Genomic DNA, 26612 nt, shown 5'->3' with positions numbered 1-26612 from the left:
TCCCCAAGAATTGTTATGAGCATAACGATGATCTATAAAAAGGAGCAAGAAGATTTCAGTGCACTTCAAAAATTTTTGCCTTAGCAGTGAAACCTAACTAAAAAACAAAACAAACAAACAAACAAACAAACATCTGTATTCACCTTTTTTTTTTTTTTTTAAATTGGTGTTTTTAACTAGACAGGAAATGCTTGCCCCGGTTTCATTGCAGCATTATACATACCATGTAGCAGATATGGGTCATGAACAAATTCAACACACAACACTCAAGATGTTGGAGTACTACATTCATTATTAAAAAAATGATGTTCATCTCCTGGGTTACAAGGAAGCAGCTGACAGAGATGGGCCCTGAGCAGCAGACTTTTCCAAAGTTCAGGATATTTTGACACACTATTTTGGTTCAGCAATCTCTACTATAAGGCCACCGAGTAATAATATTCATGTTCAAAAGCTGAGCTTGTTACAGCCATCGGGATTTCATGATTTTTCTTTCTTACTTCAAGTAGTATAAACCTGGTTGGCTAATAGATAGCAAAAGCTCCATGACATTACACAGACAGGACTGGATCACTGGATGCACAGTGAACACTTACATTTCTCCTAAAGATCAAGAGCTTCCTCCTCCCATTGCCAAAGGACCAATGAGTTTAAAAATAAAATAAAATCAGTCATTATAACGAGAGTTGGTTCCTGGGTAGCAGCTTCTGTATCCAATATTATTCACTGTTACCATAGGATATACAGTCATTGCTATTTAAATTGAATGAAAAAACTGGTTTGTACTCAAACGACTTCTAATCTTCCAATTTTTCCCTCCTTACAAAAAAAATTAGCCCTATTATCGGAGGTGTTTAGCACCTCTGAAAATGATACCATATGTTCCACAGAATCATAAAATTGCAGGACTGGAAGGGATCTTGATTGGCTATCTAGTCCAGTCCCCCGCACTGAGGAAGGATTAAGTATCTCTAGACTTCTCTGACAAGTGTTTGTCTAACCGGTTCTTAAAAACCTCCAATGACAGATATTCCGCAACCTCCCAAGGTAATTTGCTCCAGGGCTTAACTACCCTTACAGTTAGGAAGTTTTTCCTAATGTCTAACTGAAATTTCCCTTGCTGCAGTTTAAGTCCATTACTTCTTCTCCTGTCCTCAGTGCCTAAGGAGAACAATTTATCACTCTCTTTATAACAGCCTTTTACGTACTTGAAGACTTAGGTCACCCCTCTTCTTTAGGCTAAACACACCCAGTATTTTCAATCTTTCCTTGTAGGTCACGTTTTCTAGACCTTTAATCACTTTTGTTGCTCTTTTTTTTTTTCTACAATTTTGTCTTTCCTGACGCACGGTGCCTAGAACTGGACACAGCACTCTAGTTGAGGCCTCCTTAGCAGGGCCGGTGCAAGGAAGTTTCGCATCCTAGGCGAAACTTCCACCTTGCGCGTCCCCCTCCCCCCCCCAGCCCTGCGGCAACTCCCCCCCTCCTTGGGGAGCCGTGCAGCAGCTCCCCACCCCAGCTCACCTCTGCTCCGCTTCCTCCCCAAGCACGCAGCCCCTGCTCTAATTCTCCTCCCCTCCCAGGCTTGCGGCGCTAAACAGCTGATTGGCGCTGCAAGCCTGGGATGCGGGAGAAGTGGAGCGGTGACCACGTGCTCGGGGAGGGGGCGTAGGAAAGCTTTAAAAAAAAAAAATGGGGGCACTGCTTATTGGCGCCCCCAAATCTTGGCGCCCTAGGCAACTGCCTAGTTTGCCTAAATGGTAGCACCAGCCCTGCTCCTTAGTGCTGAGTAGAGTGTGTTTCTAGGACTTGCACCCTTTTCACAATGACCAGTCTGACTTCTCCTAAATGAGCTGCACTTAGTAAAGGGTTCCGATTAAAACTCAAGTTCTAATAATGGATGTGAAAAATCAATTTCATAAAGAGAAGCCCACATACAATTTTAGAAAGTGATTAAAAAAAAAAAAAACAGACTAAGGATCCCTTTGCAGTATCTGAATACTTCCCTTATGGATCCATCATTGCACTGGCCCTCCTTCATTAGGGCTATGTGACAATGTGGTGTACAGTAAATTTCAGTTATATTAACCTAGTTACCAAAAGTACTCCGAAATCCAGTTTTGTTTGGAACCTCGCACTCCTTCGCTCATCAGCATTGCACCAGTGCTGTGAAGGCTGCCCCTCCCCCAGAGCCTGATGGGTTAGGATTGGACAGAGAATGAAGAAACTGGCCTCTCCACCCACACAGAGCCCTGGTTGACTAGAAAACTGGCAGGATATTCCATCCTTACTTAGGTGCTAGCTCTCTTCCAAGTTGTGGAGAGGGAACATGCTACCACTAAAAGAACACAGCAGGCCAAAAGTCTGAACTTGGGGCTCAGGGATTGGCCTAATAAGCAATCTAAGCATGCGGTAAGAATTGGCTACTATACAAAGGGAAGGAGATGACTTAATCCATGACCGAGGCCGAGGCTCCGAGGGGCCCTGAGACTGTTTGTGATGAAGGGAGACATCCTTTTAGCCATTTTGGATTTATGTCATATGCCTAATGACTGTCCATTTAATTACACTGGGATTCTGTTCATGCTAATAAAGGCATTGGGAGAGAGCTGTGCACTGGAGTGATTCCTGGGTGAATTCATGCTTCCCCAACGGTTATAAGAATTTGAAACAACCTAGCAGGGAGGGGAGCCCCACCACAGTTGTTTATATAGATGACTTGTCAACACACTGCTGAGATCATCAATAAAATATTACACATGGTAAATTTGGCTAGGTATTGTCCAGATAACTAATCTGTGCAGAATCACATTTTTGTTCCTTGGTCTCTCCCTTTTACTGTCCACTTGTTTGTCTAGTCCATCTGTTATTTCTTGTCTTTTAAGTTGTAAACTCCTTCAGACAGAGGACTATCATTTATTGTATGTTTATACACTACTTGCACAGTGAAACCTTGAACTGGTTGAGCCTGTCGGTGATATTGCAAGGTGTTTTTTTTTTTTTTCCCTTTTTAAATTTACAGATTTTTTTTAAAACATTAAATCCTTCATTTCCCTAACCGCTGCCTTTTCCCAAAAGAATTCTAGTAATCACAAGCAGTGTGAGTTTGTATAGTATGATCTGAAATGTGGTAAGATGAACTAATATAAACAGCATTACACCCAGGGCCAACTATCACCATGTAAGAAAGTAACTTCTACACCAATAATTCAGGTTTGCTTATTTTCCCCTCAAGTGTTTACCTTAGATCCACATGTTTAATATGAGGCATTCTTCTTAAAGTCTGTAGGTTGAGGGTCTCCATACAGTTTCCAGACATACAAAGTTTATCCATGGCAGTCAGCTTCTCTAGTACCCCTGGAATGTCAGTGAATTCGTTGAAGGAAAGACTCAGATAGTTCAGCTGATGTATACTCTCCAATTCAGCAGGAAGGGACTGGAGAAAGTTACCATCCAACAAAAACGTCTGCAAACTAGGGAAAAAATGAAATGACCGTTTAAACTACATTTCCTGGTTATGAACACATATTCAGCACAAATCGTGGCAACTAAAGTTGCAGAAAATGGACTAATGAGGAAAAAGTTTAAAGATAAGCATAACATAGGTCTGCAAAAAATACGACAAAAATCTTACAAGCCCTGTTAATTCTGCACTGTGGACCATAGCAGTGTCACATCTTCAAATCCCACTTCTCTTGCATGTACTACAGCCTTCTTTATATCTTACACAATTAGCTTTGTTTCTACAAGAAATGGATTTTAAATTTGTCTTTCCAATATTAATAAGGCTATTTTTAAAATTATATTGAGAATAGAAAAGCTACAAACACAGAAGACCCTTCCCCCACCTGCTGTTCCTGATTGCTCAACATGAGCATAAAAGCGAGCCCTCTCTGACAAACAGTCCAGTAAGTGAGAGAGTGTATACATACATTTAGTAAGACATGCGCGGGGTGGGGTGGGGGGGTGTCACAATCTTCTATTGTGTATACCAATAGGATCCCACTGAGCATGTATACTAAGTTTAAAAATACGTACTTATGCATATCGCCTACAGCTGCTGGAATGCTTCTGAGGGCATTACAGGACACATTGAGTTCAGTCAGGGTTGGAATACTGCAAACTGCCAATGGGAAGTCTCCTAAATGATTATTGGAAAGGTTAAGGCTCTTCAACTTTGTAAACCTATAAGAAGAAACAGAGGAAAACACACTTTAAGGAAATGGAATATGAAATGCACCAAGTTACTATAGTTGCCTTGTAGTAACTGAAATATAATGTACGTTTGTGTGACGGGTTGGATCACAGAAACCCCCTTGGGCCTGCTAACTGATGTGCTAGGACTACCTGAAAGCCAGTTTTCCCTGACAGCTTGGGACTTCAGAACCCTGCCTGGTTTGAGCCAGACATGTTAGCCTGCTACAAACACTGACCTAGGTCTGAACCACTTCCCCCAACAGCTGCAGGTTTAACTGAAAACAGCTTAAGAAGCGTTCCTGTCTCCAACACTCAGATGCCCAGCTCCCAATGGGGTCCAAACCGCAAATAAATCCGTTTTACCCTGTATAAAACTTATACAGGATAAACTCAAATGGTTTGCCCTCTATAACACAGAGAAAGAGATGCACAGCTGTTTGCCCCTCCAGGCATTAATACATACTCTGGATTAATTAATAAGTAAAAAGTGATTTTATTAAATACAAAAAATAGGATTTAAGTGGTTCCAAGTAATAACAGACAGAACAAAGTGAATTACCAAGCAAAATAAGATAAAACACGCAAATCTAAACCTAGTACAGTAAGAAAAACTGGATACAGATAAAATCTCACCCTCAGATGTTTCAATAAGCTTTTATCACAGACTGGATGCCTTCCTAGTCTGGACACAATACTTTCCCCTGGTACAGCCCTTGTTCCAACTCAGATGGTAGCTAGGAGATTTCTCATGATTGCAGCCCCCTTTGGTCTGTTCCACCCCTTTATATATCTTTTCCACAAGGCAGGAATCCTTTGCCCCTCTCTGGGTTCCCACCTCTCCTTCTATATGGAAAAGCACCAGGTTAAAGATGGATTCCAGTTCAGGTGACATGATCACGTCACTATAAAACTCCAAGCCCTCATTTCTCCCAGCCTGACTCACAGGAAGGCCTGCAAGCAAACAGAGCCATCCACAGTCAATTGTCCTGGTTGATGGGAGCCATCAAGATTCCAAACCACCATTAATGGCCCACACTTTGCATAAATACAATAGGACCTCAGAGTTCTATTTCATTTTTCTAGTTTCAGATACAAGAGTGATACATTTATACAAATAGGATGACCACACACAGTAGATTATAAGCTTTGTAATGGATACCTTACAAGAGACCTTATGCATGAAGCATACTCCAGTTACATTATATTCACACTCATTAGCATATTTTCATAAAATCATGTAGAGTGCAACCTCACAGTTTGATTATTTGAATGCTGCTGGTGTGCATTTCAGGTTTGTACTTTCTGGGTGTCATACACAGATTTGTAAGCTCAGTTAAAGACACTTAAGTGGGCCACTGAAAGTTTGTTGGTTCCCTTGATGTCAACGCACCATTTGGTATATAGGCATAAGAGAGAACCCAGAGTGAAACACTAAATACATTTTCTACAAGTGCATCAGAGCACAGTAGATTCACCCCAACCCTGTCAGAATCGTATGGTAGATTTTACTTTTAACAAGGTCTTCTATGGCATTTGATCTTGCACTGAAGTACTACTGTATTCTAACATGCTTCATGCTAGAGGACCGCTCATATAGTTATCAGCATCAGTTATCAGGTGCATGATTCCCTCTGCATATGCCCTTTGAACTGAAAAACCTATGCTGCATGGCTCAGTTTTGTTCATCTGTGCAGACTTCATCTCTCAACTGAAAAATTCTTAAAAGATTTTTATGTTCCTTTTCAGTTCAAATTAACATCCATTACAGTAAACTGAAATTTAGCAACCCTTTTGGTAATGGAAGAAGCACTTCCTTAAAATCTCAATTCGGTATATCTACAAGGATGTCTGCAATTATACTGATTTCATAATTTTATCCTCCTGACATGTGTCATGGGATTCCTAAAATCTTAGTTTTCTCATATCTCCTCAAAGGAAAACTTGCATATGCAGCCTATACTCATCTTGTTTAAAAAGTTAAAAATGCAAAAAAAGACTGGTTAAAAAAAAGGTAGAGGACAATCCAATTACACAGCCTGCATGTGCAACATTGTTATGGTTGCCTAACAACCACTGGGAGGCGTGCCTAAAGGCAACTAACAGGATGAATGAAGAGATCTGTGTCAGAGCCAATGGATGAGAGGAAGCTCTTTTCTGGCATGGCTAACTAATGCATTTTATTCAGACTTCATTTTCCCCGTCACTAAATTTCAGTTCCTTTGTGTTCTTATATAAAATCAGTGAAAATGGTAACACACCTACTAACACTAATGGTATAGATAAAAAAGAGCTCTAAAAGCATGCCTTTAAAAGTCTGCAGCCAGGGGACTGCCCAGATGCATTAATATCCTAAAATGATTTGTTCTCCAATTAGAAAGTTAGTACAAGCAAAGCAATCAAAGTGTTAGAAAATAAAAACTACAAAAAGATTTAAAAAAGATAGGGAACAATCCAATTAGCCAGCTTGCATGTGCTGCAATGTTGACTAACACACAATATGCAGCCACTGATGAAAACTTCTTCCCCATCAAGATATAAATAATGCCTTCAGACTGTAGTTAGACTGTAGATATATCAAAGAAGGGAGGTCTGTGTCACTGGAAGCTGAGACAGTGAAGATGTGTAACATTTACAGAGACTTCAATGACAATGGCAATAATGGGTCAGACCAGTGGTACCTCTGGCACTATATCCTGTCTTCCGAAAGTGGCCAGTTCCAGATGCTTCAGAGGGAATGAATAGAACAGGGCAATTACCAAGTGATCCATCCCCATCATCCAGTCCCAATGTCAGGCAGGGAGAGACTTGGGGATACCCACAGCATGAGGTTGTGTTCCTGACCATCTGGCTAATAGCCATTGATAGCCAAGTTCCTGGAGGATAGGTCCAATTCTTTGTTGAATCTAAGTATACTTCTGGTCTTCACAACATCCACTGACAATGAGTTTCACAGATTGACTGTGGTTTGTATGAAGAAGTACTTTCTTATTTAATACTGCTGCCTATTAATTTTAATAGGTGACCCCTGGTACTTGTGTTATGGGAAGGAGTAAATAACACCTCCTTATTTACTTTCTCTACCCCATTCATGATTGTATAGATCTCTATCATATTGCCTCTATTCCAAGATGAACAGTCCCAGTCCTTTTACATTCTTCTCATATGGAAGCTTTCAATAGCCCTAATCATTTTTGTTGTCCTTCTCAATACTTTTTCCAGTTTTTTGAGATGGGGTGACCAACATTGCATGCAGTATTTAAGGTGTGGGCATACCATTGATTTATATAGTGTCATGATATTCTCTCTCTCTCTCTCTCTCTCTCTCTCTCTCCCCCTTTCTTAATGGTTCCTAACAGTGTTAACTTGGACTGCCACTGCACACTAAGCGAGGTTTCCAGAGAACTCTATCCACGACTCCTTCAAGATCTCTTTTGAGTGGTAACAGGTAATTTAGACCTCAGTTTTGTATGTATAGTTGGGATTACGTTTTTTTAACTTGCATTACTTTGTACTTATCAACATTGAATTTCATTTGCCTTTTTTTGGCCTAGTTACCCAGTTTTCTGAGAAATAGATGGTTGAGGTCCTTCGTTCACCAGGGTAAGCTTTCCACTTGTCAGCTTCATTTCACACCTCTCGCTGATCAACAGGAAAGTGTTATGATGTAAGGAAGAAAATCAGTTAATGGATTACATCTCAGTGATCCAGTGATAAAACTTCATTGTTACTTTCCCCTCGGACTAGATTGCAGCAAACACTAACATGAGTGATGCATAATGGACCCAGAGTTACACAGAAATAATATTTCAACATAACTTCAATTTGCAATACTTATGCAAATAAGTAAAAAAGAGGGGAGATGGAGGGCAGAAGAGAGAAAGTGACAGTCAATACATCTACATCCATGGAGAAACTCTAAAAAAAATTAATATTTGTTTTAATCAGCCGTAAGAAAATTAGCCAGTTTAATAATCAGCAAATAGGCTATGGTATCAGAGTGTTGCCAGCTTGAAGACTTACAAGAGGAGATTCAAAACACACAAAAAAGTAGTGCTCTTTGAAGAACATGAAATTATTAACTGGTAGATACTTAAACTGCTTCTTGAGTATGTTTCAAACATCACACAGAAGATGATGATTGCTAAATTACATTTAAAGAAAAGTTGGAAAGAAGGACTGTACACTTAGAATTATCCCCCCCACACATTAGAGGGTAATTTAAGATAAGCAGAGGGTGGTGTTTATTTCCTTCTCTGTGTTTTCTCTCAGTTCCAAGATGCTAAAGCTACATTTTTCATACAGCAGTGTAAATTATCCAGCAGATATATTAGTAATGAAGGCTGGTGGGCAGTTGCTCAGAGAATTAAGATAGTAAGTCAAGCTCACATCTTAGTCACCTGCTTCACATTAATTATTAACAGCACGAATCCCTAATTGTCTAGGGTGTTTGTGTTATTATGGAGCATTGCCAAAAATGAACTGATCTGAAATACTGACTTTGCTTCCAATGTTTTTTATATTTAGAGAGTTATGCCATTAACCTACATTGTCTCTGATACAAGAAGGATACCATGAAGGTATGTAACTGACTACAATTCTCTGCTGACAAGTTTGAACAAGGAATGGGGCTTTAAAGAATTAAATATTCACTGTTTCCCTTTCTCCTAAATCATTACATTGTGCTGACAGTATTAACTAGAAAAGTGGTGACAAGCAACATTCATGCCTTTGCAGCATTCCTTGGTAGGAAGAAAACTCCACAATATACATAATTTGTTAACTACTTGATGACACACTGACTCCATAATTCAAGATAAGTCATTTCCTCCCTCCTGTCTCTAGATCTTTGCCATTCTTCAAAAAAACACTTGTAGAATTGTGCTTCCTTCCTCTCCTGAACACACCAAGATCAGAAAACTTGATTCTGAGCCTTCTATAATTTCCCTGACCAAAAAGAGTCCTAACTTTAAGCTAGAGCAAAATGCTGACATGTCAACCCTGGTCTTTGAACATGCAATATGATTGAACACTAACTGTTATAATTGAGCCAAATAACATCCACATTATTTGTTCTTGAAGCTGCCAATTTAGGAGAGACTAGTTTGACATATACGAAAGTGGGCGGGGGGGAGGAAAGGGGGAGATCAATAAGCCAAGTTCTCTATCACAGTAATATGTGCACGTTTATCATGGTTTCTAACTTTAGGATTCTGATCCACCTGAAGAGCACAAAAAAGGAACATTGATTATACTACGTAGCATTTGTGTTCCAGTATGTTTGAAATAAGTGTTACAGTAAAGCTGGCTATGTGCTGTTAGTCAAGCAAAGCTATAGAAGTTGGCCTGACATAACCAGTTTGTCTGATTCTTATCAAAAGTGTTTATACAAAAGGTGATTTTTACTATATCCGACCAGGATACCTAGGCCTGATCTACACTAGGAGTTTCTCTTGAATTTAGCAGCGTTAAACCGAGTTAACCCTGCACCCATCCACACAACGAAGCCCTTTACTTCGATATAAAGGGCTCTTAATATCTGTACTCCTCCCCGATGAGGGGAGTAGTGCTGAAATTGGTATTGCCATTTCGGATTAGAGTTAGTGTGGCCGCAATTCGACGGTATCGGTATCCGGGAGCTATCCCACAGTGCACCATTGTGACCTCTCTGGACAGCTATCTGAACTCGGATGCACTGGCCAGGTAGACAGGAAAAGCCCCGCGAACATTTGAATTACATTTCCTGTTTGCACAGCATGCAGAGCACAGGTGACCACGCAGAGCTCATCAGCACAGGTAACCATGCAGTCCGAGAATCGAAAAAGAGCACCAGCAGGGACCGTACGGGAGATACTGGATCTGATCGCTATATGGGGAGAGGATTCTGTGCTAGCAGAACTACGTTCCAAAAGACGAAATGCCAAAACATTTGAAAAAAATCTTCAAGGGCATGATGGAGAGAGGCCACAATAGGGACTCACTACAGTGCCGCATGAAAGTCAAGGAGCTCAGACAAGCCTATCAAAAAACAAAGGAGGCAAACGGTCGCTCCGGTCAGAGCCGCAGACATGCCGCTTCTACACTGAGCTGCATGCAATTCTAAGGGGGGCCACCACCACTACCCCACCTCTGACCGTGGATTCCGAGGTGGGGGTAACCTCAGCCATGCCTGAGGATTCTGCGGATGGGGAAGAGGAGGAGGACGACGACGAGCTTGCGGAGAGCACACAGCGCTCCGTTCTCCCCAACAGCCAGGATCTTTTTCTCAGTCTGACTGAAGCACCCTCCCAACCCCCAGACAATGAGGCCATGGAAGGGACCTCCGGTTAGCGTACCTTTGTAAATATAAAGCATGGTTTAAAAGCAAGCGTTTTTTAATGATTAATTTGCCCTGAGGACTTGGGATGTATTTGCAGCCAGTGCAGCTACTGGAAAAGTCTGTTAACGTGACTGGGGATGGAGCGGAAATCCTCCAGGGACAGTTCCATGAAGCTCTCCCGGAGGTACTCCAAAAGCCTTCCCACAAGGTTTCTTGGCAGTGCAGCCTTATTCCGTCCTCCGTGGTAGGACACTTGACCATGCCATGCTAGTAGCAAGTAATCTGGTATCATTGCATGACAAAGCCTGGCAGCGTATGGTCCCGGTGTTTGCTGGCATTCAAGCAACATCCGTTCTTTATCTTGCTGTGTTATCCTCAGGAGAGTGATATCGTTCATGGTAACCTGGTTGAAATACGGGAATTTAATTAAAGAGGACAGAGGTGGCCGTTCCTACTGGGCTGTTTGCCTGTGGCTGAAAAGAAATCCTTCCCTGCAGTTAGCCAAGCGGAGCAGGGTGTGCATGTGTGGGTGGGAAATCTTCCCCGATACCAGCCATGCGGTGGGGGGAGGGATAAAGCGATCATCCCAGAGAATTGCATGGGGGGAGGGGGTTAGATTGGTTTCTGCTGCTGCACGTTAACAGGAAAACTACAGCACTCAACGGGCTTTGCTTGACATGTGGGAAAGGAGGACGCTGCTTGTAAGAAAGCTGCAGAAGCCGAAAGACAATGGCTTACCATGGCCGCATGCAAGCCGAATTCTGTTGCCCAGACCTGCGTCTGTGCTCTCCAACACCAAAGCCGCAGGCACTCAATATTAAGATGCAAAATGCGACCTTGTACCGAAATCACACGTGCTATGTAATGTGCATAGTGTTGTTCACTGTGAAAGAGTATAAGCATTGTGCTGTAAAATTTATCTTTTTAAATACTTCTCTCCCTTTTTTCCCTCCCTCCCGCAGCTGCAAATTTTTCAAGTCTCCCTCCTCCATCCCAAAGGCTATCTCAGATAAGGTGTTGAAAAAAAAAAGGACGTGAGACAAAATATTCTCGGAAATCATGGAATCCACCCGCAACGAAAGGGCTCATCTGAATGAGTGGAAGGACACGGTATCAAAGTACAGGAAAGATGCCAGTGAACGTGAGCCCATGAGGGATGCTCGAGATGAGAGGTGGCAGGCTGCAACGCTGGGGCTGCTGCGTGATCAAACGGACATGCTCCGGCATCTGGTGGAGCTTCAGGAACGGCAGCAGGAGGACAGAGTGCCGCTGCAGCCACTGTATAACCTCCCTCACCATGCTCCATAGCCTCCTCACCCAGATGTGTAAGAATGCAGGGGGGGGGGGGGCGGCTCCGTGCACCCTTCCACTCCACCCCAGTGGACAGCCCAGCCAAAAGGCTGTCAATTATATTGAATTTTTTTAGTGGCCTTTTCCTTCCCTCCTATCCTCCTCCCAAACCACACCCGGGCTACCTTCTCAGTTCTCTCCCTCTTTTTATAATCAATTAATAAAGAATACATGATTTTTAAACGATAGTGACTTTGTTTCCTTTGAAAGCAAGCTGGGATCGAAGGGGGAGAGTGGGTTGCGTACAGAGAATGAGTCAATCAAGGGGGTGGGTTTTCATCAAGGAGAAACAAACAGAACTTTCACACAGTAGCCTGGCCAGTCACGAAACTGGTTTTCAAAGCTTCTCTGATGCGCAGCACTTCCTGGTGTGCTCTTCTAATCGCCCTGGTGTCTTGCTGCGCGTAATCAGCGGCCAGGCGATTTGCCTCAGCCTCCCACCCCCCCAGAAAGGTCTCCCCCTTACTCTCACAGATTGTGGCGCACACAGCAAGCAGCAATAACAATGGGAATATTAGTTTGGCTGAGGTCTGAGCGAGTCAAGTGCGCCAGCGACCTTTTAAACGTCCAAATGCACATTCTGCACTTGCTCAGCCTGTAGTTGAACAGCTCCTGACTACTGTCCAGGCTGCCTGTGTATGGCTTCATGAGCCATGGCATTAAGGGGTAGGCTGGGTCCTCAAGGATAACTATAGGCATTTCAACATCCCCAACGGTTATTTTCTGGTCTGGGAAGTAAATCCCTTGCTGCAGCCGTTTAAACAGAGTATTGTTCCTGAAGACGAAAGCGTCATGAACCCTTCCCGGCCATCCCACGTTGATGTTGGTGAAACGTCCCTTGTGATCCACCAGTGCTTGCAGCACCATTGAAAAGTACCCCTTGCGGTTTACGTACTGGCTGCCCTGGTGCCCCGGTGCCAAGATAGGGATATGGGTTCCAGCTATCGCCCCACCACAGTTAGGGAATCCCATTGCAGCAAAGCCATCCACTATGACCTGCACATCTCCCAGAGTCACTACCTTTGATAGCAGCAGCTCAGTGATTGCTTTGGCTACTTGCATCACAGCAGCCCCCACAGTAGATTTGCCCACTCCAAATTGATTCCCGACTGACCGGTAGCTGTCTGGCATTGCAAGCTTCCACAAGGCTATTGCCACTCGCTTCTCAACTGTGAGGGCTGCTCTCATCTTGGTATTCTGGCACTTCAGGACAGGGGAAAGCAAGTCACAAAGTTCCATGAAAGTGCCCTTACGCATGCGAAAGTTTCGCAGCCACTGGGAATCGTCCCACACCTGCAACACTATGCGGTCCCACCAGTCTGTGCTTGTTTCCCGGGCCCAGAATCGGCATTCCATGGCATGAACGTGCCCGATTAACAGCATGATCTCCAAAGTGCCGGGGCCCGCTGTTTGATAGAATTCCATGTCCAGGTCCTCATCGCTCTCATCGCCACACTGCCGTAGCCTACTCCTCGTCGCCTGGTTTTGCAGGTTCTGGTTCAGCATAAACTGCACAATAACGCGCAACGTGTTTACAATGTTCATGCCTGCTGTCTTGACCTGAGCGGGCTCCATGCTTGCCGCAGTATTGGCGTCTGCACTGTTCACCCAGAAAAAAGGCGCAAAACGGTTGTCTGCCATTGCTTTCCCGGAGGGAGGGGGAGGATGTACCCAGAACCACCAGCGACAATGTTTTTGGCCCCATCAGGTATTGGTATCTCAACCCAGAATTCCAATGGACGGAGGAGACTGCAGGAACTATGGGATAGCTACCCACAGTGCAATGCTCCGGAAATCGACACTAGCCCCGGTACACGGATGCACACCGCCGAATTAATGTGCTTAGTATGGCCGCATACATTCGACTTTATACAATCTGTTGCCAAAAACCGGTTTCTGTAAAATCGGAATAATCCCGTAGGGTAGACATACCCCAAGTGTAATAAGGTAACAAACATGAAAGAAAACAATATTCCCACTGCTCTCTTTCATGTATCTATTTTATGGTTACAATCGAACATCATTTCAGACAGCCCCCCACCACCACAAAAAATTTTTCTCCTCCTCAACTCCAGCAGAACATTGAGAGCACTAGCTAGCAGTCAAGCAGGATGTGGCAAGTAAGTATTGGAACTGAACCTACCCCTACACCAAAGGTCTGCTACATTGGCTGGCAATCTCATTACAAGAATTTGCCAAACAGCTTACATTCTTAAATTTCTTTCTTACTACTAATAATCCAAGTTACTGTCTCTTAGCTGTCATTTGAGATCCTCCTGGACAATAGTGTTAATGCCTCCCCAAGGGATTAGTTACCCTAGAGCCAGAAATACAAGACAGACAGCATCTCTTTTCCCTTTAAGGTATAGCCATTAAGACTTTAAAGTAGTCACACAATTGTCGGGATCAAAGCTTTATGAAGGTCCCTGCTACTCTAGCTCTCTTCAAGTGGGAAAACCCTTCCCTGCAGCTAGCTGGCTCAAAGATTGTGCTAAGTGGGGGTGGATCTGTTCAATCTTTCAGCGATAATCCAGATGCAGAGGGATATCCTGGCCCCGCTGAAGTCAATGAAAACATTCCCATTGGTTTAATTAGCCAGGATTTCACACCAGATGCCTGATAAGAAGGGGAGTGCTTCAGATCTCTTCCCCTCCATTTTGAAAGCAAAGTTATTATACTGGCTCCAATGCATCTGAGAATGGGGATGACAACACACAAAAGCAGACAGGGAAAATAACCCCAAAACAGGGAACAGACACAGATAATTGGTTAATTTTAGGGTAAGGATTGTATTTGAGTTTGTTTTGGCTACCAAACCAATTAACAATCATAGTTAATTGGATGAGTAACTAAAACTCAAATATAACCCTACCTCCTAAAAATGTTTTCAAATCCCCATGCAAACAAACAAAACAAACAAAAGTTAAGCCCAAGTCCTTGGTAGTTTTACGGCATTTGTACTAAACTACAGGGATCCTGCCATTTTTTTCCTCGATCCAACACAGTAAAGGGTGCCTTGGTTCGTGAAGACGAACTTCAAAGTCTCTATATGCAGACAAAAAGCATATCTTTCACTGAAGAATATACAAAGAAAATGTAGCGCATTGCACAAAGAGCAACTTCAAACCTTAGTGGCTCACTTTTCAGAACCTACAAATAGCCACAGATGCTAAATCAAACTAGGATTCCATCCAAGTCATAAGAAGCTTTTATTCTATTACAAAAAGCAGTAAGACCATAAAAAGATAAATATTTTGTTGAAGGAAACAACCTAAAGTTATATGGTGCTTTACACTTTACAAGGAAGCAGGATTTTACAATTCTCAATTTCTGCAATAGCCTATTGCAAACTACTTAATTGGGGAAAGACTATTCTCACCTGCAAAGAGAAGGAAATCCTAAGGGATGAAAGTGAAAATCTATACTCCTCTCCACACTGGAAGTCTATCTTCAGAACAAAGGAGCTAGAGGAGCTAGCAACAGCTAATCATAGCCCTGCTGGCCCAGATAAAAGGAGCTGCCTGGCCTTAGTAGGTCAGTTACTGGCTGGGACCAGAGGAATGACGAAAGGTGCTCCTTTCTGGTCTGGAGATAGAAAAAACCTGGCTCTGAAATGGGCTGGAAACAAAAAGGTTCAGTAGGATGAGGCCCATGGAAATAGCAGCACTATTCACGCTGCTATTCATGGATTCACGCAAGCAGTATGTAGCTGCTGGGTACAGGGGTCCCTGGATTGGAATCTGGAGTAGCGGGCAGTCCGGGTTCCCCTACCGGCCACAGGTGAAGTGGTGTAAACCCCAACAAGGGGACATGCCTCATCAGAGAACATGAATAAAAGGGCTGAATTTAAAGAGCCTAGAGCTGGGGCTGAAAACCCTAGCCCAGGGAAACAGACTGCTCATTTGTTGGACAACTTAATATGCTGGAAGGCGTTCATTTAGACTTTACGACTCAGCCTGAGGGCCAAGCAATTGAAAACCCAATGTCAGTCGGTAGCCTGCAGGAGGCACCGGGCAAAAAGGACTGCAGCTTCTTAACCAGCTGATTGGAGGCACTCAAGAGGTGAGTGCCTCTTTGCAGACGGGTACTGCCAACCTGACAATTATGAAACCAGTGGGTTTTAAACTGCAAGTAGACTGCTTGGAGAGGGACCCTTCTCTTTCAGGAATCTCTTCTTAAATAACAAAAGTGCCAAAAATACTAGAAAAGCTTTTCAAATGACTATGATTACACACAAAGCTCCCCGCGCAAGATGTTTTCAACCATCTCCAACTCTTCCTTGCTATGGCAAATTTTCTTGACATCCAGTTTCTGTTGCTAACAAGCAAATAATCCAGCTACTACGGTAACCAAAATAAAAACTGTATTCAATTAAGCATATATAACTACCATATGCAGAATTTCAATAAGATGGACAGCAAAAACTCCACTACTCTATTCCAGAATGCAGTATCATTTTTAAAAAAATATGATCAAGAAAAAAAGTTTATCGTATGATTTAAACTACATTTGACCAGAATCCCAGCCTGCCAAGTATATGTAAATTAGAAAGGCTGTCCAATTAAGTTAGAGGTTGAGCACACCAATGTGTTTTCATACTAGCCATATGTGATTACAAGATAAAAGGGACTATTAAGTGAAAATAAACTAGAGAAGATTTTAATCTCCTACTTTTTCCTATCTAACAGCAAGTAGCATAATATTTTATTCTCAGGAAATTCAGCTGTAATTTTTCAATATATTGCTAAAACAATTACTGAAGGCAATATGCCTCTGCTATTTAAACTTACTGGTCCAGATATTACATTTAAAACAAGCTTAACAGCAGAAGAAAAAAAAATAGGGATGAGCATCCAAATTAATTTTACTAGGTATCTGATGCTGAAAGAGAAAAATACTTTATCAAAGAGACAAGCAAAAATAAAAACAAGTCCATATAAATTTAGAACTAGCTCTTGAATAAGGAAAAAGTGAAAAAAATCTTATTCAATTGAAAGTCCAGAGGGAATTTCAGATGGGCAGAATATAAATGCCCACCCTGGAAACGAGCCGGGAAGTCTTGAACAACATCTCTGCTCTTAAGAAAAGTACCGGGGGAACTTTTATTGATCACAAGTAGTCGGTGCATCACTTTTCTACAACTCCTATTCCTGAATAGTCATATCATGAGGACACAGACAAGGGCAAGCAGTGGATGTGATGCGAGATCACTAGCAGATTAACAAAGACTACAAAGACTATCTATATCTATATATATTAAAAAAAAGGGACAGATTCCTCTTCAATTAACCATTCAGAAAGGGAGAGTGACCGATAATATGGAATAGTAAACTAACTTGCATTAGACTTCAAAGAACTAGAAAAGAAGGTCTAAGAAGGGTTCCAGACATACTCCAGAAACCCTGGAATGCCTAACATGCTTTCTCTCTTAATTAGTTGCTAACCACCTTTTAAAGTAAGCCTCATGCTATACTTATGTACTGATTTGATCATTCTCTCCCATCTTTGAGCAGTTAAAAAAATGAGTATGTTAAACTTAATCAACTCAAAAGAGAAATGTAGTTCACTGTAATTATAAACTCACATCTTGAGACTGAATTAACACATTTGCCACCTCTATTTCTACTTCATCTCAATCTCTATAAAATGTCATTGACAACAGAATTATAAATAAATTAGTTTTATTGTAGTGACACATGCAAACACCATTTAGTTGAAGGTCAGTCACCATTTCCATTACAAGCTATTCTTCTCCAAAAGCTGTACTAAAAATGGTAATAAAAATGTCCTTGAAGTTAGAAGCTAGCACAACGTACAAAATCTCAGCTTATCATTTCGGAGGTTGGGATGGGAGAAAATGGATGAAAGACAAAAGCTTACCAAAAGAATTCACATCAGCAGCTTTAAAGCTGCATCAAAAAGGAATAGCCAGAAGTAGACCAATACATAATCTCTATTATTTATTTCAATACGCTTTAAAAGTCCACCCATGCCAAAGCAGGCATTTCCAGCAGCACAGTCCTATTTAGTAATGCAGATTCATTAAATTCCACAAGAATCCAAGTCACCAGATGCACCATAAGTGCTACACAAACTACACTAGCCTAACACTTTTTACTTTGTAGCATACTTCATAGCATCCTGTATTTAGTCTTCATTTTTTAACTACACAGAAATGAAATGCTATCAGTTTCGGCTTTCAGGTGGTTCTGCCTACAAAATAGTGCTTTTTCAGACATAGAAGTTTTTGCATTCTATCAGATTTAGTTAATTATAGTTGTTTGGTGTTTTGACAGTATTTTTGTCCAGAATTTTATAATTTACTGTGTTTAGGTTTGTTGGTTTTTTTTACATTAGTTATGTTTTTTGAAGAAAAAACTAAACAGTGTAACTACAAGTAGACAAAATGATGGATATGAAAGTCCTGAAACAGTACCAAAAATAGACAGTAACAATTCTAAGTAGTATTTATAGGCCGAATAAAACTAAAGCAGCCAAATTCTGCACAGAACATGTTCCAGCTAAGTGCTTTGTTTGGAGTTTTAAATTCCAACTCAGTGTTGTCAGCCCACATAAACATGAGCAGTCAATGGAACTCAGAAGTAGCAAGCACCGGCTGGAAGCTAGCTTTTGTGACCAACTCTGGCAATCAAAGAGAACCCTTTAAGGCTCATAGTGAACATGCACTTTTGGGATGCCATGGTCATGACAACACTTCTGTCCTAAATACTTGCTTAGGTGGTCAGATTTCAGTCTTCTGCTTCAAATACAAAGCTCACAGGTAGGTACAGAAAAAGGGCACTCCTGCCTCCAAAGTGCAGGGGACCTCCATAATCTTCCCATCTCACACAGCATTCTTTCCTCCTGATAACACACCCCACCTTTAAACTTAAAGAGCAAATGAAGATTGATTTGTGTTTATAAAATCTCCCTGAAAAAAAAAAAATAGAGTGCACAGCTGCTTTAAAGCATAGGGCCCAAGAGCCATTGCTTCGCTTGTCCTTCTCTACTGCACTCATCAAGTCTTTGCAGGTTTGGCGAGGGGAAAAGTTAACAGCTCTGAAATTGGTTCTTGATAGCCATTTGCATCTGGCTAGCAAAGGGTGCTGTAACAGGTACTAGCAGGCTACAGGGTTTCCCACCACACATCCCTTTCTCTCCCGGAGAAAGGAGGCAACCTGAGGAAGCCACTTCAGCTTGTTCTGCTGGAGGAGAGAACCATATGGGACAAGTCTGAAGAGGAGACATTGCCTCCCCCACAATGGGGAAGGAAGACACAGCAAGAAGCTAGAGGGAAAGGAAATAGTGGGACAAACCGGAAGACAGAAGAGGGAGGTATGACCCATGAAGATGACAAGATAGTAAGTGTGCTGGTTGCCCCCCAAACCCTTGTAGAGTAACAACACGCCATTATGTTACTTCCTCTTCCCCAACTTCCTTCTCCAGCAAGAATGGTAACAAGCCAGAGGTGCAAATGCCTCGTAGGCGCCTCCATAGTTTCAGAAAAAACAGTTACTAACCTTCCGTATCTGTTGTTCTTTGAGATGGGTTGCATATGTCCATTCCACTGTGGGTGTGTGCGCGCCCTGAGCACAGCTGCCAGAAATTTTTCCCTCTGATACCCATCAGGGTGGCTCAGGCATCTTCTGTTGCCAAGTGCACATAGCGCCAGTCCCATGCCCCCTCAGTTCCTTCTTTCCCAGCTAATCTCCGATGTAGAGCGGTAGGATGGCAGGTTGTGGAATAGAGATGTGCAACACATTTTTAACAACAGTAGTTACGGAAAGGTTAGTAACTGTTTTTTCTTCGAGTGCTTGCACACGTCCATTCCACTGTAGGTGACTCCCAAACAGTTGCCTAGGCGGTGGGATGCTGACTGCAAAACTGCTCAGTTAAAACTGGCATCGTCCCTAGCCTGCTAAGTAATGGTGTAATGAACAGAAAAAGTATGCACTGACGACTAAGTCGCTGCTCTGCAAATGTCCTGAATAGGGACTTGTGATAGGAATGTTTCTGAGGATGCCTGCGCATTTGGGGAGTGGATGGTCAGGGTAGCTGGTGGTGGAACAATCGCCTGGACGCAACACATGCGGATGCATATGACATGACCCGAGACGAGATTCTCTGAACAGAGATGGGGAGACCTTTCATCCTGTCGGTTACCACTGGGACGAGTTGGGTGGATTTACGGAATGGTTTGGTCCTTTCTATGTAGAACGCTACGGGATGTCTAACGTCCAGAGCGTGAAGACACTGTTCCTCCCTCGTTGCGAGTGGCTTCGGGTAGGAGACCGGTAAGAAGATTGCCTGATTGTTATGGAACTGGGAAACCACCTTCAGGAGGGAGGTAGGGTGCGGACGTAGCTGCACCTTATCCTTAGAGGAGACCGTATATTGAGGTTCTGACGTGAGGGTGGGGACCTCCAAGACCCTCAGACTGAAGTAATGGCCACTAAGAAAGCCACCTTCCATGAGAGGTATGATAAGGGGCATGTTGCCAATGGCTCAAACAGAGGACCCATAAGTTTTGATAAGACCAGGTTTAGGTCCCATGGAGGGACAGGTTCTTGTATTCAGGGGTATAGTCTTTCCATGCCCTTCAGGAAATGGATAGACATCTCTGGTAAAAAACAGACTGATTATCCACTCGGGGTGGAATACCAAAATTGCTAAAAGGTGAACTTTAATTCAGGAGATAGCTAAACCTTGCTGTTTCAGGTGTAATAAATATTCAAGTATCTTCTGCAGAGATGACTGCGTGGGTGAGAGACTGTGTGGTGGGAAGCTCATATGGAGACCTGTTTCCATTTTGAGAGGTAAATAGGAAGGCTTCCTGCTATTTAATAGGACTTGGCAGACCTGCTCCGAGCAAGTCATCTCACCAAGATTTAGCCATGGAGCTTTTAGGCTGTCAACTTGGGGGAGCTCAGGTTTGGGTGGAGCAGTCGACCACGGTCCTGGGAGATCAGCTCCAGATGTTGAGGGAGCAGAATCAGAGATGCCACTGTAAAGCCTAGCAGTATGGTGAACTAGTGCTGAGGGGGACAAGAGGGGCTATGAGAATGACCCATGCCCGGTCCCGCTTGATTTTTAGCGGAACCTTGTGCATGAACAGGATGGATGGGGAAAGTGTAGTACAGGTGACCTGTCCACGGGAGTAAGGTGGTGTCTGAGTGAACCCAGGCTGTGGCCTCACAGGGAGCAAAACTGGTGACATTTTCTGCTGTGCTGGGTTGCAAACAGGTCTACCTGGGGAGTCCCCTACCACTGGAAAACGTCCCTCACAATGTTCGGGCAAAGGGATCAGTCATGGTAACTGGAGAAAGACCTGCTGAGGCAATCTGCCAGATCGTTCTGCACTCCAGGAAGGTGAGAAGCCTCAAGGTGGATTATGTGGGCTATGCAGAACTCTCACAGCTGAATTGCTTCGTGACACAGGGGAAAGCGAGTCCCTCCCTGACTTCTGAGGGAGGGACTGCAATGTTGTCCATAAGAACCAACATGCTCTTGCCTGTAATGTGAGGCAGAAAGGCCTGACAGGCCAGGTGAATTGCCCTGAGCTCTCTGACTCAGATGTGTAGCAAGAGCTCTTCTGGAGACCAGAGGCCTTGAGTCCTCAGGGGCCCAAGGTGAGCTCCCCAGCCTAGCGCTGACGACCAGGGATATCGACAGTTGGGACTGTGAGAAGGGAATGCCTGTGCAAACCGCCTACGGGTCCAGCCACCAGTTGAGGGAGGCAAGGACCCCAGGGAAGATACTGTGAGGACAGAGTCCAGATAGTGGCGATTTGGAGAGTACACCGAGGCCAGCCATGTCTGAAGGGATCTGAGGTACAGTCTTGTGTGCTGCACCACAAACATATATGAGGCCATGTAAGCCTCAGACAAAACCAGGCTGTTGTAATGGGGTGGGCCTTAAGATTTACTATCAGGGATGTGATAAACTCTGGCCTGGGTGGAGTTGAGCACCGCTCCAATAAACTATCCACTGCACCAGAGTAAAGGTAAACTTCTTCACATTTATTAGCAAGCCTCTGGCCTGCAATGTCAACTGGATGAGGTGGAGGCTCGACTATCTGAGCTCTGGACCGGCCTCTCACTATCCAGTTGTCCACATACGGGTAGACTTGCACACCCTGTTACCTCAGAAAGGTCACCACTATCACCATGCATTTTGTAAACACCCGCAGGGCTGCCAACAGGCCGAACGGGAGTACTGCAGATTGATAATGCATTTGGTTCACAACAAACCTGAGGAACCTTCTGTGGCTTTGGAAGATCAATAAGAGACGCCTGCTTTTACATAAATCAAGGGCAGCATACCAGTCCCTGGGATCCAGGGAGGGAAGACAGAGAAACCATGTGGAACATTAGTTCCTTGAGGTAGCAGTTCAATTGGCATAGGTCTAAAATAGGTCTGAGACCTCCTTTGGCTTTCAGGATGATCAAATAGCAGGAGTAAAACACCTTCCCTCTTAAATCCTATGGAAACTCTTCCACACCTCCCACCTGGAGGAGAGAATGCACCTTCTGGACTAGAAGTTGCTCATGAGAGGGGTCCCTGAAGAGGGACAGGGAGGGAGGGTGGGAGCGGGGGGAGAAACAAATTGAAGGGTATATCCCACTTCCACCATGCTCAGCACCCAACTGTCCATGGCGATACAAGATCACATACTGGTGAAGTGATACAGGTGGTCTGCTAATAAAGGGGAAACAGGAACCGGGAATATGGAAGCTGGTACAACGTCCTTGAGCGTCGTAATCAAAAGTTCTGCTTAGCACCCCCTGGGTGTGTGCCCCTTCCAGACACGGACGCCAAGGCAGTAGGGAGTGGCAACCTGCATCTAAAACCCCTGCTATGGTTCCACAGTCCCTAGGTTATACAATCATGGAGCTTCACATCGGTCTGCTCAGAGAAAAGTGACGCTCCCTTGAAGGGAAGGTCCTGAAGGGTTTGCTGGACCTCATGTGGGAGAACTGAGGACTGTAGCCATGAACTCCTTTGCATGGCCACTGTGGAGGCCATGAATCTAGCTGCTGAATCCACCACATCCAGGGCAACTTGCAAGGAAGCCCTGGCTATCAACTTCCCCTTGTGCACCAGCGAGAACTTTTGCCTGACCTCTTGGGGAAGCAAGTCCTTGAACTTCAACATGGAGTCCCACATGTTGAAGTCACATCTGTCCAGCAGTGACTGCTGGTTAGTGATCCCAAGCTGCAGCCCCCCGGTAGAGTACATCTTTCTACCCAAAAGGTACAATTTCTTGGAGATTTTCACCTTAGGAGTTGCCCCCTGCAGACCCTGCTTTTTCCTCTTGTTGGCCACGGACACCACCAAGGATTGGGGTGGACAGGAGGGAGAAAAAGGTATGTGTATAGGAACTCATAGCCACGGGCAGGGACAAAGTATTTCCTCTCAACTCTTCTCAAGGTGGGGGGGGGGGGGGGGAGGAAAGCCACAGGGCTTTCACCGGGTTCATAATGGCCTCATTGAGAGGCAATAGCGCTGGTGCCATGCTGTCCCTCCTCGGATGCAGCCAGTTTGTCTGGTATCAGACTCAGTGTCTGAGTCAAGGCCGGAGTCAACGGTGCCGACTGTGATGCTGAGGCAAAGAAGCAGCCTGATCTAGGTCACACTCCACTCTGCTCCCCATGCCTGGCGGTCTTTGGTGTGGGGGAATGTCCCCTTTCAGCCAGCTTCTTTCTGTGCTGCTTCTTCGGCATTCAGGATGCTGAACGGTGCCAGGACTCCCGTATGGTGGGATGAGCACTCCTCTCGGACACCGAGGTGCTCAGTGACAAGTCAGATCAGCTTGGCTCAGAGGAAGGTCTCAGCCCTGCCTCCCTTAGGAGGAGCTTTAACCTGGACTCCCAGTCCTCCTCCATATGAGGTCGAATTCAAGGCAAATCTGATAATGATCCCCGACGTGAGCCTCATCCAAGCACTTTAGGCAACTAGAGTGCAGGTTGCTCAAAAGGCACAGCCTTGTTGCAGGAGACACAGGGCTAGAAGCCCAGTTACTGAGGCATGCCTCAGCGCCGGGAATGGACAAAACTCTGCTATGGAGAAAACCAACTATGCTAACGTACTAGGATTAAAAAACTATTTACAAACACTAACTATATACAACTACAGTGAAAAAAACCAAACAGACCACTGAGAAAAGCTTGCCGTAGCAAGGAGAGCAGGGCCAGTGACAATCACAGGCAGTAAAAAGGAACTGAGGGGGCGTGGGGTCAGCTGGGCCCTTTACCGGCATTATGTGCACACAGCACCAGAGGGCATCCGAGCCGCCTCAAAGGGTGCCACTGAGGGAAAGTTTTCCAGTGACTGTGCTCAGAATACCTGCAATGGAATGGACATGTGCAAGCACTCGAAGAAGAAATGAGTATGTCATCAAAGTCATGAAAGATCCAGAAACACGAGAACTGAAATCATGAGATCCTGAGTGAATTGTGTGGTTTGGGTCTGACTCCTGATTTTGTAACTGTCTGTGGAAAACCCTCCTGACCCCCGTGTGCACATTTTCAGGATGAAAATTCAAATCGAAACGAACACAAAGCACGTACATAAAAATATAGGACATGCCATTCCCATCCTTGTCTCCTCTCCTCCCGAGAGCTCTTGGCATGACATACTTTTCCTCAGCCACCACTCCCTGGCAACCCCACTCTCCTCTTCTACAAGCACTCTCTTCAGCATCTTTCCACAGACTTCCACCCACACTCTCCAGCCGCTCCTAACCCCAGCAGACATCGCTTGTTCCAATTCTCTACCTCACCTCACATGGCATGAAGCAGCCTCTGCCCTTCAGTACTAATTCAACTTCAGCAGTCTGCACCAGAATCCAGTCTGTTACCCCACAATCCAGCAGGTTAATTCCCCTCTCTCAAGTCCTTCAACCCGGTGGAGTCAGCCTCACCCCAGTTTCCAACAAATACATCCAACTTCTCTGCCAATAGAAGGTTACGCTGTTGCCCCCTCCCCGTGATTTCCTGCGCTATTACCCAAACAATATGACCTTATCCACAGTTACTGCACTGCAAGTGGAAGAAGGCCCATCTAAGGCCTCTATTGCCTCATTTTGAGGGGTGTGGTTGGCTCCCTGATGCTTCCGTGCAGGGCACTGAGGGGTACACAAGAACTACAGGCAGCAGCCCCCTCAGCAGATGGAAGAGGCCTCTCATGGCCACAGGTGGAACAGGTAACTGAGCTCAGCTTCCTGAGCCACCTGCAGCTGCTCACATGATCAGAGCTTTAAAGGACCTCACAATTAGGGAGTGCTGGCAAATAGGGTATCAACCACGTTTTATTCTGCTTAGGAAGACTCTGACCTTTGAGGGGTTCACATATCACTGGTTTTATGTATTTTTGTAATAATGGGTTTTATAGCTCATCTTCTTGTAGCACAGTATGATTATGCGATCTGTCACAATGATGCAATGTTACAATACAGCGTTTTATTATTTTGGCATTTCTTACCATGCTCACCACTGTAGTCTTGTGGGGCAGAGAATATAGGATTTAGTAGATTGTCAGCTTGGCAAATAAACAGGCCTTTAAGAAAGGTCTGGAAACTCATTTTCAAGCCTTATTAACTAAGGCATTTGTATATAAATAATGTTTTTTTAAACCAGAATGCACAGAGTTTCTGGAGACTTAGTGCTCTTGCCATCTTATTTGAAAAGTGTTTCCAGGGACAGTTTTTCCAAATTTGGCAGCTATAGATGATCATCCCTGTTCTATACGAAGCAGCATATCTAGGTTTTTTTCCTAGGGCTGTCAAGCGATTAAAATAATTGCAATTAATTAGGATTAATCGCACTGTTAAACAATAGAATACCATTTATTTAAATTTATTTAAAGAGATCGCACTGTTTTAAAAACCAAAAAATTAACCAGTGCTTTTATGTTATTTTTAAAATTCCAAATGGTAACTTTTAAAACAACCCTTTACAATGTTTGCAACTCCAACACTGCGGTATTTTGGAAACAAAACAAAGGCAAAATGGACTAGAAAGTGATTGCTGTTTTCGTGTCGTTTAAAAAGTTCAATTTTTAAAAACTTTCAGTTTTAATGATCCGCTATTTGTAAAATAAGATTTTATTTAAAAGTTTATTTTTCTCCACCCACCAGTAACGCAGTGAATTACGTTTGTAAAAATAAGTTCCTTCCCAGCATCTGCAGTTATGAAAATAAAATACCTCAGCATTTAAGCCTTGATCCAAAGCCCACTGAAGTCAACCAATCTCTTTCCATAGACTTCAGTGGATTTTGGATTGGGCCCTTATAGAGAGATTATTTTCCTATGACTGAGCTACTGAGCTATTAAATGCCTTATCCCCTTCCTCCTCTTGTGTACATTTGTAACCCCAGAATATACCATTTGCAGGTTATAAATTTATCTGGAAAGCATGACACTATTTTCCTGTTCTTTGGGGTATTTGATTATTTTTGAATTCCTGTGCTTCTTTCAAACAAACACTTTCACTGCTAGCATCCATAATGTATAAACCCTTTGCTTTGTCATATCCTGTGAAAGCTGGAAGATTTAAAGCTGTGTCACCTGTCTAAAGCAATTTCAAGTAACGGATGCTTGAGAGGAGATTAGATTTCTGAGAGAGGCCCCTAGGAAACCGGTAATGACTGCATGTATGTATTTGTAAAAGAATCTATAGTGTCACTGTTAATTATTAAACCTTAATTACAATGTAAGGGGTGGGGGGAAAAGCTAGTTTCTTGGCGTCA

General features: G+C 43.6%; 1 protein-coding gene across 1 annotated transcript in view; it reads right to left on the bottom strand.

Annotated features, from left to right (window-relative positions):
* Positions 1-26612, bottom strand: part of PHLPP1 (PH domain and leucine rich repeat protein phosphatase 1) — a 226237-nt gene that overhangs the window by 48079 nt on the left and 151546 nt on the right. Inside the window, exons 5-6 of the mRNA XM_008170599.4 lie at positions 4039-4185; positions 3243-3473 (exon numbers count right to left, since the gene is read on the bottom strand). Of these exons, the coding sequence (XP_008168821.3) occupies positions 3243-3473; positions 4039-4185 (378 nt within the window). The remainder of the gene's footprint in view (positions 1-3242; positions 3474-4038; positions 4186-26612) is intronic.

Source organism: Chrysemys picta, chromosome 2 (genome assembly GCF_011386835.1).
Source record: "Chrysemys picta bellii isolate R12L10 chromosome 2, ASM1138683v2, whole genome shotgun sequence".
Lineage (NCBI taxonomy): Eukaryota > Metazoa > Chordata > Testudines > Emydidae > Chrysemys > Chrysemys picta.
The sequence above is the reverse complement of the archived record's forward strand: the minus strand, read 5'-3'. Positions and strand labels throughout refer to the sequence as shown.